Below are 14,179 nucleotides of genomic sequence, written 5' to 3' on the forward strand. Positions count from 1 at the left end.
ACAAACAACCAAATTTCCTCAAATTACTTACTCAGGGTTGTAAAGGATGGCAAAAGTCAGAGGTTCTGCAAAAGCTCACCAAGTTTCATTACTGAATTACACACTTGGCATGGAAATTGATACCAGTTAGTCCGTGACCTCCTATATAAGCACATGGCAGGGGGTTTTGCATAAAGGAGTAGGAGGAAAGAGATGAATTAAAGAGGGGCAGAGACGGAAAAAGGGAGATCACCAATCCTGGCTCCTGTGCTGCTCCAGCTGATGTGCCCTGAGTCCTGGGCCTGGTGGGGATACCTTTCTCTAGATATGTTTTCCCTGCCCTAGAGATGAGTTTATCACTTTCTGTGCAAATTAATTACCCGGCAGTTCCTTTTCCTAAACCTTTCTGGAAATGGGTCAGAGAGCTTTGGAGTATTTTTGAAAAATATACACCCACATCTGGGCCACACTCCTGTGCTTGTGCTCTGTGTTGTGCTGATGTCCAGCAGCCAGAACAAGGACATTTGTCCCAGGAAAATGATGCCCAACCCCTGTGTGGCCCTTGGCTGGTTCTGCAACCATCCTCTGCTATTGGTGTTTGAGACACACATCAGCTCCTGCTCTGCTGGGCTTCCACAGCATCCCCAGCCTGAACAGAAAATAAGACTTCACAACCAGTGACTTTTCTTCCTTTATGCCCACTGCTGACAGACAGCAGTGAATAAATGAGTATGAACCTCCAACAACCCTCACAGGGGACAGGAGCAGGACTCTGTATGGCCATACTTCACAAGCACTAACCTGGCAGAAACTGGCACTGCTTCTGTAAAAAGAGGCCACGCTTTCCTCCCAACACCAAGACTGTGTCTCATGCAAGCACAACAGTTTTGACCCTAAAAGTTGCTGGGCCCTTGTGGATGAACACAAACACCTCCAGTGTCATGGAGCCAGAAACAAAAAGGGAAGAGTATAACAAGTTATTTCAACAGCAGCATCTCTTTCAAGTGACTGGAAAATGACAGTGTTAGTTCCACTGCCTCTTGCAGTATTTATTGGTGCTGCTTAGACTTCTATAGCCAAAGGAGGGAAATGTCATCCAAGATGTCTGTCCAGTAGCAAAATGCCTCAAAACTGCAGTCTTCAAGAGGGATGCTGAGGACATGGATCCCCTCTGACAGGCTACAACTGGACAGTGAGACTTACTTGCTCAGTGTGGAAAAAGAAGTTGAAATATTTCAATTTTGTCCTCCCAGTAAAATGCCCAACTCTTCTCACCTGGGAGAGAAGTCATCCTTTTCTCATTCCTGGTCAAACTACTCTCTGCAAGGGAAAGGGACATAGAATCTTCCTGATCCAGCCCTGAGGCCCAAGATGCTTCAGGGCTCATATTTTCAACACCTTCGGCATCTTTGGTATGAACATTAATCACATCTCCAAGGCAGTGACACTGACAGAGAAACTGATGCAATCTAATCCAAGTCCAGAAATAATTACTGAATTAAAGAAGGAAAAAAACCCCAGCATTGAAAGGGCAAACAGATTTCAAGAAGAACTGCAAACATTTCTGATTCAGATAAACAAATCCTGATGGTAAAGAAAGAATCAACAACTGTTTCTCATGCTGGCAATATATATTTATTGTCATTTTGGAGATAGGTTACCATGTGTGTATCAGGACTTCAGACTAAAACAGATTGGGATTATGATAGTTTAGCATATGCCAGTTGAAATGAAATGACTGAATGTAAAGCTCACCCTTACAAGACCTTCATTGGTCTATTTTTGCATGTGTCTCCCCCACACACTTTAAAAAAAAAAAAACAAATCTGAACATCTTTCCCTCCCCTTCATTTCAGCCTCAGAAAAACAAATGACGATCCAACTGGACCTTTTATGAGCTTTACTAATAATCTGCTAGCAATATCAGAACATTCATATTGTTGATTCTACAACTTCAAAATGAAGCAAAGCTTCACAATGTTCTTCTTCCACATTATCTGGCTATTGAGTCCAGCTTTAAAGACTGACTTATATTGGACTACTGCAGTTTTATAATGCTGCAAACCTTCAAACACACACTTTGCTGTTCCACAGCAAGCTGCAGCAGTGCCAGGTCTGACAGTCTGTGCAAAAGCTGCTGCAGTGCTACAAATTATTGAACACTTTCCTGTCCATCTCCCATGTCCTGACTAACAAACATCTTCCAGTAATTTAACAAGTTGCAAATGCTCTCCCCAAAAAGGGAAGGGAAGGATCAAGATATTTTGTGCTTTCATACAAAAAAAAAAAACAACCACCCAGAAAAAAAAATCCTTCAACTCCAATCCCCCACCCAAAAAAAGCCCAGTTCAAAACGATTGGTTGCCCACTGTCCCCACCCTCCCCTAGCTTTTATAAGTCACCATGAAAACAAATGCATACAACTTACTGTACAAATACAAAGCTGCAGGCATTCAATGTACAGAACATTCTGAAAATATTTCAAGCATAAAAAGTACACTTGATAATTGCAAAAATAAAGTTTCACTTTTTTAAAAAACATTTTGATCAGAGCTCAGGCAAAACAAACATTTAAGGATTCCTACTTCAGCTTAACTCCCTAAGAACACCATCTTCAGAAATTCAAAACAAAAACCTCAGATTTTTGGTGATAAAGTAACTGACCATGTCTTTTAATGAAGAGAAATGGTATATACAACAATGGCACAGACCTTAAGCATCAACAACATTTCAGCCAAAAGTAAGTCAGCAAGTGATTGGAGTCATTCTTAGCATCACACAGTACTCATTACTAAGAACCTCAACCCACCAAGAACAGATAGCAAGTTAGACTGGTATAAATGGAAGGAAAAAATCCATGACATCAAATAGGCTCAGTTTTTGTCACTGAACGTTTTTTAGGCTAAGTTTCACTAGTGCAAGACCATTTGTTTACCCAATTAAATGAAAGCTCATAAATGTCACAATTTAAGAACACTCATACAAAACTATTTTTTTTTCTTTTAAAAAAGTGCCACATACCATACTTTTACTAAAAAAGTTACAAACTAATGGAAGACTGTCTGTCTCCATCTCTTGTCAACAAGGAAAGGCCAAAGTGATTCTCTGATCCCAGCTCGAAATGGTGTTCTCTGCCCTATCCCCAGCATCTCCAGCTTGGAGCAGTCCAGCTGAGCGTTCTTGGGACGAAGAGCACCCACAACTGGACTGTCAGTAATCTGAAAACAGAAACAGGAGACAAAAAAATCCCCCACAGGAATAAGTAAACAGAAGTGACAGAAAAATACTTGTACATGTACATTACAACTACTTCTTCACAGCTTTCTATATAGGTATGGTTGCCTCCTCCCTTCTATTTTGTGAGGGTTTCTATGGTTTGGATTTTTTTGCTATCTGTTTGTTATGTAATTAACTTTATTTCAACCCATCAGGCCATGTGAACTGTTTTAAGGCAACTTATTCTCACTCTATTTACTGCTACTATTTGTGGTTCTCCACATTTTATTCACATTTTCATTCTGTGATTACTGTCACAAGGTAAGGAATATTCCAGAATGTAAATAGAACCATGTCTTGATCAATATGAAGACAACCATGTCTTGAAGAGAAATAGAATTGAGCAGAAAAAATTTAGACTAAGTGTTCTCCATTGTTTTTCTTCCATCTTCCAAGTTGCATTTCAGTTCCAGTGTTCACCAATTCAGAATCCTTAGAATTTATTTTGTACATAGGTACAATCTTCTTGACATGTCATATGCCCATCACATTACCAGTATGTCTTTAAGAACAGTCTCAAGTGTCAATAAAACTGCAGGACAAGTGGTTTAAGCAAAGCAAAATAATTTGCAGTTCTTAAGTGCATGTACTCAGAAATAAATCTGGGCATTGCACAGCTTTTACAGAGCTCTGTCTTCAAGGGCTCTATAAAAGGTTCTATCAATCAAACATAAAAGTACAGATTTGCTTGTGACTAAGGGGAACAGTTCTGCAGAAATACCATTACATTATAGACTGAGAAATTGGTGACTAACTGTATAATTTTCCTAATTCAGCAAGTCAAAGCAGCTGTTTTTGTCCTGAGCTTGATACCAGCCAGTCTCCTCAGCTACACAGCTGCTGTGCTGGACATGTGCACAGCCTGTCCTGAAGGGGAAGTTCACTTGTACAGCCAGCGAGAGAACTGCTACTTGCAATGATCAGGCACATCTGTCTGCCTACAGGTCCAACAGCACATCACTTACTGGTCTCAAGTGGCTGCTGGGAAGGTTGAAAGCATCAGCAATTGCACAGGCCATCTCATACTTAGTCATCTGTTCATTGCCAGACCAGTGAAAGGTTCCTTTTATTGATGGGTCCTAGAGAAGAAAGAGGAAACAGAGATGAAAGGAGGCAGTCAGCTGGCCCTCAGGCTAATTCCTGTGCAAGAACTGTGCAGAATCAGCATCCAGCAAGACCCTATCTCAAAAGGCATCTTACAGCACCTCAGTGGTGTTCTAGAAACATCTGTACCCTTTCATCTGACCAGGACCTGAGACTGGAAAATGGTGTTACTTCTACCTGACCTGACTTCACAGACAGTTTGTGTCCTGCAGAATGAACAGGAGGGAAAGGAGCTGCCCACCAACCAAGCAAGGTCAAAGAGCTGGGGAGGAGGAACCCAGCTGTTCTGTGATGTTCACTTACTCAAAAACAAAGGCAAAAGGCATCACACACATTCTGAATGTTAAATTGCAAACCCTGTACAAGTACAGTCCATGTTTTCAAAGTTACTGTGTGAAAAACATGAAGGTGGCTGTTTGTTGTTTGGCTCTGTTACCTTGCAAAGATTGTAATCTGAAGGTGTTGTGGTGAACAAATACAAGGAAGTGCTTCAGTCCAGGGGCATTGTTTGGCCATTTCAGTGTAATTAATACAATAAACAAGGGCATCTTTGAGAATTACATTCAACCATGAGTTTTTTAGTTCAAACTAGCAATTTGTAAAAAGCATATCAGAATAAGTTGGCATTTCTAATTCTCTCCTCTATACCAGGAGACACAAGACAGTTTTCAGAAGGTTCTGTCCAATCTCTTTAACCACTTTTGTTCCAAAGACTACAATACCCTCAGTCATGCACAGATCCTGTAATATTACAGTCAGTTCCTTCCTCCCTCCAGCGTTCCAGAAATGCAAATAATCCAGGTGATGTGCAGTTCTCAGTTGTTCAGAAGCAGAGCTGAGAACTCCAACTGTTTTCCCCTTGCAGAGGGGCTCATTTCTTGCCATTCTTACCAACATTCTCTTCTCTGCTAGTTGTCTGCAAACAGCTGCTACATCCTTGACATTGGTAGGAAATCTCTGTTGCCAGTGGTCCATGTTGGCAGATTTATTACTGAACTGCACTTTATCAAACATAACTGTCACAGCACTTTCCTCCAGTCTTTCCACCTCCCCATACAAGACAGGAATCCTAAGTACTGCAGTGTCTAAAAGAAAGAATATTTTAGATCATGGGTGGGTAGCAATGTTGCAGCACAATCTGAGAAGTGGAAGTGTTAAGAAATATGCTGATTAAGCATCTACAAATCACAAATAAAATGCAAGCAGTATGTTAGCCCACAGAATATAATTTTAATTTATATCAAAACCAGTTTATAAACACTAAGATTATAGAAATTATTGTATTATTATTATTTATTTTCATTTATGCCATTGATTTCCAGAAAGTTAACAAGTTTTCATTAATTACATAAAGATGCCTGTGTGGGTTAGAACAAAAATTAAAAAATGAAAAAACCCAACTACTCTGTGCAGTTTCTCCAGCACTCCCCTCTGGGTAAGAGCAAGGAAAAAAATTCCCACCAATCCCAGGTCATCATATTTAGGCATGAATTACAAAGATTTTTCACCCATCATGCAGAAGCCTCCTGTAAAAAGGAGGATATTATTTACCAGAAAAAATAAAAACCATGAACCTTGAAATAAATTAAAAGCTTGACAAATAAGGAACAGGTTCACAGAAAACAATACTAAACAATGTCAGATTCCAGGACAGTGATTTGAAAAATTAACAAAATGCAAAGAGAAGCATATTTTATGATGGAATACATCATACTAGTCTATCTCTGTCATGAAGACTCAAAAAGCCTCTGAGGAGAAATCCAAGACTATGACAAAGTACCTAAAAGTAATACTTTTGCTGAAAGAGAAAACAAAAAAATTTGACCTGAAATTAGAAGCTGAAGTCATCAAAACATTGCCATTCTTAATATACTTGGAGGAAATGCTATAGCTACTGGAGAGACAAACAGAAAAAACTAACACAGAAATTATTCTCACAGAGAAGTAAACCAGAATGAGTACTTAGACAAGAAAAACAAATAGAAAACCCAACAAAACACTGATTTCCTGCTGCTCTAGATGCAGTTTTTTGGTCACTCAGCAGATATGCTCTTCTCTTTAAATACTGGTTGAAACATCTATTTTTAACTTGTTTTAAAAATATTCATTTCTTGAGAACACAACTGCCTTCCTGTTGTTCTCAGCTCTCTAGGATATGGAGAGGATCAGCCTCATGATTAACAGCTCTGAGCACCTCCTGACACTTTGTAGTTCTCTAAGCATGACTTTATACATGTACATCTATATTTATATGTATCCCCTTCTAATCAAAGTAAAGTATCTTTTAAAAAAATGTTAAAACCATTTACTGGAGATTTTTGCATCTTACACTAGAAATGGACAGGGCAGTTCTTCCCAGTTACAGATTTGACCAATGGAATTCCACCTACTCTGTATCAGTAAATGAGTGGTTGGAACACCAGGACATGGAAAATACTTGTATTTGCATGAATCAAGAGCACTCATCTTTTCAAACCCTTTACTCATCACCACCTCAACACTCCACTGCTGCAAACACTGCTGCCTGACAGATCCTGCTCCAAAAGGTTCTGAAACCAAACTGCAGTGCTGAGCTGGGGGAAGGCTCTAGCAGGATACCCACACATTCCTGCATTTGGTAAAGTCTTATCTTCATTGCCAATGTAGAACAGGCAGCACACAGCATCACAGTCAAATTCAGAGATGGTATTTAATCTAGAGGTGGAGTGAATAACTTGTCATTTAAATTTGTTTTCACTTAAATGAGACTTTTCCTATCAAAAGGGTTTTTTTTTTTTTTTTTTTTACAAAGTTTGTTTCTTACTATAATGCCAAATTCATCATACACAGCATATGTTTACTTACTGGAAGACCATCACACTAATTTATCAATAGCTTGGTTCTCTGGTTGGGAAGCACAGAACCACAGTGTGAGTATCAGAAGCCTGTTCTGCATGTGTACTGAGATTACTTTCTTCAGAACTTTTGATAAAATACAAGTGATTCTTTCCAATAATCTGTAACTGGATATTGACAGTGCACTACCTAGAAACAGCCAAATCTCTTTTATACAAGAATTAAATCTTATTTTAAAGAGAACACGCTCCTTTCCCTTAAGTAGAACTTTAACAATTATGTCTGTATATTTCATATGCCAAATTTTCATTAAGAAAAGACGTAAACAAATTTTAAAAATCTGGTGGTTTAAAACCATAAATATGCAATGAAACCTTTTGTTACAAGCAGGAATATGATGTGTGTAAGTGAGTAAAACTGAGATGGGTAGCATGTTGGTACAAATAATAGAGCAAAAGAGCAGTAAGGCTGCATGTTGATTTGAGCTGTATAATTACTGAATCACAAGTCTGGTTTTTCCTTTAAGTAAACATACATTGACAACACATGTAATGCATCCTCATAATTACTGCAGCTAAATACTGAGTAAAGTATTTCATCTTTCCTTAGGAACAGCAGATTCCCAATAGACAACGGCTTATGAATGTCCATCAGGAAGATAAATAACATGAATGAAGATAGGAACAGGTTAGAAACAAAAGCTTTAGTCAAGATACAAGCAAGAGGAATTGCTCATGAGCAAGGAGACCAATCCACAATCACATTCTTCTCTGAAACTCGTTTCCATGGTTTTGCAACTTGATCGTTGACTCAAGAGCCTACTAAGCTAATAAATAACTGAGCGAAAATAGAAAGCCTGCATTAAAAATGGTTGAGTGTCTTACCTTCATTGTTTTCCAGAACTGCCTTTTCACCCTCCAGTTTGGTTTTACCATATAAATTCAGGGGATTTGGCACATCAGTCTCTTTATATGGAGGGCTTGTTCCATCAAATACATAGTCTGTGCTAATGTAGATCAGAAATGCTCTAACTCCAGCTAGGAAGAAAATGTTCATAGATAATTTATATTAATTCATGCCTTCTTTGAAATCCTAATGGAGCCTTAAATCTCCCAAGGACCTCATCTTCCATGCACATCCATTACTGCTGCTTTGTCTGTTCCCTGATCCTTCACAGAGCTGTGCACACTACTCTTATGGCAAACAGATCAACAGCACACTGATGGCAGAAGTGACATGAACACTTGCACTGTTTGTACTCATGTCCCCGTATAAACAGATGCAGGATTTGAACCAGACACCAATGGGATGATGTCCTTACCTGCCTCCTTTGCTAAGTTTGCTGAAGCAGCCACATTGAGCTGAGAAGCAGCATCTGGTTGACCTTCTACAACATCTGGCCTTCTCTCAGCAGCACAGTGCACTATAACATGAGGCTGGAAATTAAAGACTAATTTTAAACAACCAACATGTCAAGAGATGGCAGTTGCACCCTAACTCTAGTGATGACACCCCTCAGGCAAAGTTAAGTAATAAAAATTGTTATTTTTAATTCTGGCATTCCAAGGAACACCTTTTCCTTAGCATTTCTTCATAATAAAACCATGCTATTTCAAGATATGAAAAACATTTATCATTAATTGTGCAATTATGGTCTTCAGTAACTTCCATCTTGCTGCAGCTTGCAAGTTGTGGGGATTTTTTCTATTTTAACTTTGTATAGTAAAATATACATTAACATAAGATAGATTTCTCATACACACAAGGCTACTAAAAATTTTTAGGTAAGCTATTTATACATGATTACTTGATTTTTGCAGATTATTAAGACGATATTTACTATTTTATAGAATGGTGGATCGTATATTTCAGGTTTTACATATTCCTCTTGGCACTCAGACTGAAACTGCAGTGAACACTGCACACTACACAGAGTTACTGTTGTTGTATTTAAATACTCCTCCACTTTCCCAGAACTGCATAGTGACACATTGCTGAGTCAATAACTCACAAGTATCTGTTCCTTTGCAGTGTGCTGCAGGTACAGCTGTGCCTGTGGTGAGCACAGCAAAGGCCAGAGCTGTCTGTACCCACAGAGCAAACCTCTGCTCTGGCTGGGGCAGAGCACACCCCTTTATCAGAGCTGTGCCCAAGCACCAGCCCCACTCACAGCCCAGAACTCAGCAGCACTATCAGCTGACTACTGCACACAAAGTACCCCTCCCATCCACTCTATACTCTAGAAACTTACCTGAAAATCATGGATGATGTCATGAACTGCAATAGAGTCCAGAAGATTAACATGTTCAAATCTGGGCTGAGCTCTCCTGTATCCACAACCCACTGTGTTCCAGTTGTTTTCATTGAACTCTTTAAACACAGCTCTGCCAAGAAGTCCCGTAGCACCAGTGATCAAAACTCTCCTGCTGGGAACCTCAACATCTTCCTAGGGAAATGACAGCAGGAAAAGTTTTGTTTCTACTGTAATTTTGTACTGGTTTTTCTTTAAAAGTATGCAAAACTACAGTCAAAGGCTACTGTATTACAAAAAGATTCTCCTGAGTCTTTTGGAGTGCCTCATTCAACACCAACATCTGGGAGGACTGCAGCCAGTCAACTATTTCACCACACACTCAAAGGTAATGAAAACAAAACTTCAGTGACAAACTCATTTACTTCTACAACAATCCAAACCACTAGTGAAGACAGAATTTTAAGTTCATTCAAAAGCTGTTAATTTGTGCAATCTGAAAGGAAAGAATTAACTTCTTTAGAAAACAGACCCAAAAGATTTAACACATAGGGTCCAAATCCTTCAACAAGTAACTCTGGATAGACTGTGCCTGTTAAAAGGTACAGCAATACAACAAAACTTACTGTAGTGATTAAAATATTGAATTCTATTATCAAAGAGAAGAGTAATTAATTGCTATTCGACACAATAGTCTAATAGTAAGTAAAACCAAGATATGGATCTCCTTTTACAAAACGCACCTGGAAGCAATTTGACAATTTCAGCTGTCAATCTATACAACACACTAAAGCTGTATTTCAGCTCCTGCTCCCTTTGGTACTTGGGACAGCTGTGAACACCAGCACACATGAACTTCATCCCACCTCTCACTAGAACGTCAGGTTTTCAAGACAAAAAACACAAGATTCAAGTCTGTTTCTGCAATCTTTATTTTCCTTTAATGCTTTCCTTCTGTATCTGCCATGAATAAACCCAAAAACCTCCTGCTAAAAACAAAAATGAAAGCGTATCTTCACCATGTCTGTGCAGAAAAAACTTTGTGTGCAGAAGCCACAGATCTTGGATTTCCTGACCAAAGGACAATTTGTGACTAATTACTATAATTCTGTACATGACAAAATGCTTTCTGCTATGCAATTTCAATAGCCCTGTAATTTCTAAGCATTGTACCAGACTGGTGCTTTTTGACTGCAGCACAGGAAGGCTCAGCAATCACTCCCACTCAGTGTCTTTCACCCATAAAGTTACAAAGATTTTGTTCCATAAGGGCATATGCAGAGGGCACGATGGAAATGCCTACCCAAAACAATTGTTCCAAGCTCCCAGCACAGGGCAGGAATTTTTCTCAACTCTATATCTCCAGATGAAAGCTTTATTCCCATTAGTACTAGATGAAAATTAATAATATTTATCTGGACAGTTGCCTGAAAGTGACAGACTACAGCAAGTGACATTTCAAAAAGTTACTTTTATCCTTAAACATTACCTGAGAACACAAGCTGGTTGACCATTTTAAAGGCTACCCAGGCCTCTCTGAACAGCATGAGCAAGAACATGCAACTACTGTTTTCTTCTTCTACTCCTCTTAGCAAAGTCTGCACAGTGTCACAGGATCTATAATCAGAGTTCCACAGCCAGAGGTGCTCACTAATAAACATCCAACACTTGCTGCAGAACAAAGTCAAAAGGTTCTCTAAAAACATCAAAGGATCACTGAATATCTTCAGTAAGTAGGAAGTGACCAACCCAAAACCAAGTGTCATTTACAAAACCTGATGTTTTAGAACCTCATTCATCTCAGTTTGTTTATTTTACATATGAAGAGGATGTTACATCAGCAGCACAGCTTGAACTGGACACAAACACAGCTTTCACCAAGCACAGCTGGCATGCTACTGCCGTCTGCAAGACTGATCTATTCCAGTCACTTGTTTCTGAAAGAGCAAGACAAATGATAGATGGTTCTTATATATCCAACACCAACTAATTATCACTTTGAACCTCTTCTTGCCAGAAGTTACAACATTCTGGTGATAAAAAACCTGAACAGATGAACTCTTTCCCTGTATGCTGCCTTGCTCCTTCACAGGACATCACCTAGCTGCAACAGCATTTCTGTGGTCCTCTACCACTACCACAACATACACTTATGAGGTTTGAGGTTTACAATGAACCATGCCATTTATTGTTATCTGATGTCCATATTAGCCAAGAACAACAAAAAAATATTGTGTTTAGAAGTCTCATAAACAAGTCACAGCATTATCATATTTAAAACCAGCATTTATGAGACATCAGATCGCTTTGCAGACACTACCAAAATCTAAAATAACAGTATAGTTTATAAGAAAAAAAAACATGATGCATTTCAAGTTGAAAACCAGAAACAAGTACTTTCAGAGATTGTCGTAAAGCTTTTCAATCTTTATGCTTTTATTTAGAAAATAATGATGAACTGAAAACACCAATTTTAAGGAATGGCCACGAAAACCCGGAAGCCACCGGTGTAAAAGATTCGCAACACAATCCGATGGATCCAAGTCACTACAGGGAAGGGAACGTGAGACGGAGCTCTCTCAGCTCTGACATGCCCTGCAGCCGCAGAAAGCAAAAGGCAAAGCCTGGGGCTTTCCGAAGGCTCGCAATGACGGGTGAATCGACATTGGCATTGCCAGAAGTTGTTGTGCCGCTCCCTCCACGCCCAGCCCTCATTGCTGCGGCAGCTCACGTTCACCTGTGGCTCACCGCCGGCCGCGCCCGGGACAGCGGGCACGGAGGCGCCTGCCCGGGGAATGAACCCTCCGTGGAACCACCGCACCCGGGCTCTGGCTGCGAGCCCTCCCCCGCGCCTGGGGCCCGCCGAGAGCGGCGCCGCGACCCCCGAGCGCTGCCGACCGCCGCGTCCCGCGGGGCCGAGCGGATACCAACGGACCCAAGCCCCGGCACCGCTCCCAGCCGCGGCTTTCAGGCACCCGCAGCCCCTCTGGCCGCAGCCCCGGCCCCCCGGGCCCAATCCCACCGCGAAGGCGTCAGCGCTCCGGGCCTGCCCGCCCGGCCCCGCGCTGCACAGCGGCACAGCCGCCCCGCGCGGGCTGCCGGCCCCTCCGCCCTCACCTCCACGAGCTCGCAGCGTCCCGGCGCGAAGCGGATGCGGAGCTCCTTCTCCCGGCCCACCATGGCGGGGCCGGGCCGGGCCTGGTGCCGCTCCGCGCCCGCGGCTCCCAGCGCTGCGCGACCGCGGCTCCGCGCCCGGCCTGAGCCTCAGGGGGGCGCCCTCGCCCCGCCGCGCGCCCCACGCACGCGCCTCCCGCCGCCGCGCGCTGATTGGCCGGGGCGCGCCAGAGGGGCGGGGCCAGCCCCGGTATTTAAAGGGGCAGGCGCGGCCCCGCGGGACAGGGAGGGCCCACACGGGGCGGGCGGGGCAGCCGCGGGGCCGGAGGGAGAAGCGGGCTGCGAGGGGCAGGGGAGCTGTCAGCGCCCATGGGGCTGTCAGGGACAGCGCCCGCAGCCAGCGCCACGGTACCGCCACGGCAACACGCCACGGCCACCCCGAGCACCGCTGGCCTCGGGGCACAAGGGAAATAGGAGGGGGTTCCGTGCTCCCGGGGCCGCCTTACCTGCAGGGCCGCTCCTCTGGCCGTGTTCATGGTGCTCTAAACAGTAACAAAAGTCACTGCACCGAGCACGTCTGGCTCTGCCCTATAACATCTAACCACACTTCCCCTATTGAAACTGTCAACTTTTTACTGGGAGTTCTCATTTGTAAGAAACAAAGTTAAACTTCAGAATTAGGCCAAAATGCTATATGATCCTGCATATAGCTCTGGCATTTATAGTGACTTTATATATTCACTATAAATTACTGAATTCCTCGTTTTAGAGTGGAGAAAAGCATTTTCAATTGTCTTTATCCAATGTTTAATATTAAAGCAACTGGTAAATCCCACAGAGAAAGAGAGGTGGTTTTTGAGAGAGCAATCCCTGCTTACAGTACTGATCCTGAATGTATCATTACATGCTTACAAGGTGACAGATTTGATTTCTGCATTACAAAGTTTTGAAGGTAACAGGATACTGTATCCAAAGTGTTACTGTACCATTTCTGACCCACAAAGGCAGAGACTGTACCTGGCAAGAGATTTTTTTATCAACAGAACCAAAGATAAGTAGATGCATGAAAATTATTGGCCAAAACTCACTGTAGCTACTTCACACTTGTATCTATGCCAATGGGTTTATTTCAACTAGACTTGATTAAACTAGTTTTAATTGGTAGTACTCAAGGAAGGAAACCAGAAAAGTCTACCAAAATTTAATCAAATCGTACTGAAATTTCACAGAATGTTGTAAATTACCTTTATCACAAACAATGTTTAAGGTAAAAAATGTGTATACTCATAAAAAAATAAAGCACTTCAGCCAGTTTCTGCCTTCATACGGATGCCCTTTTTTCTCCTGTAACAAGCTATTCCCATTTAATCCCTTTCCATTAACCTCAGACTTCTATTTCAAATCAGTAATTCATAACTTGAAATCAAGAAGAAACCACAAAGCAATACCAAACTGTTTAGCAGCATGGATGCAGGAACTCCCAGTACACCTGATGTCACACCATCTCCTCCCAGCACAGCTTGGATGAGCTCCCTGTGCTCTTATTTTAACAAAAACCATGATAGAGAAATAAAAAGCTGGTCATCTGGGCTCAGAGCAAGAGAGAAATAGCCAGAAGCA

At 41.6% G+C, this 14,179-nt stretch overlaps 1 protein-coding gene across 1 annotated transcript; it reads right to left on the reverse strand.

Moving 5' to 3' along the window:
* Positions 1 to 1,591: 1,591 nt before the first annotated feature.
* On the reverse strand, positions 1,592 to 12,676 carry MAT2B (methionine adenosyltransferase 2 non-catalytic beta subunit). The gene is made up of 7 exons (XM_063168609.1): positions 12,563 to 12,676; positions 9,446 to 9,640; positions 8,516 to 8,630; positions 8,079 to 8,231; positions 5,251 to 5,444; positions 4,221 to 4,334; positions 1,592 to 3,197 (listed from the first exon to the last, which is right to left on the reverse strand). The coding sequence occupies exons 1-7, from the start codon at positions 12,623 to 12,625 to the stop codon at positions 3,027 to 3,029; spliced, it is 1,005 nt and encodes a 334-aa protein (XP_063024679.1). The 5' UTR covers positions 12,626 to 12,676; the 3' UTR covers positions 1,592 to 3,026.
* Between the last annotated feature and the right edge of the window lie 1,503 nt (positions 12,677 to 14,179).

This window comes from Melospiza melodia, chromosome 14, assembly GCF_035770615.1.
Source record: "Melospiza melodia melodia isolate bMelMel2 chromosome 14, bMelMel2.pri, whole genome shotgun sequence".
Lineage (NCBI taxonomy): Eukaryota > Metazoa > Chordata > Aves > Passeriformes > Passerellidae > Melospiza > Melospiza melodia.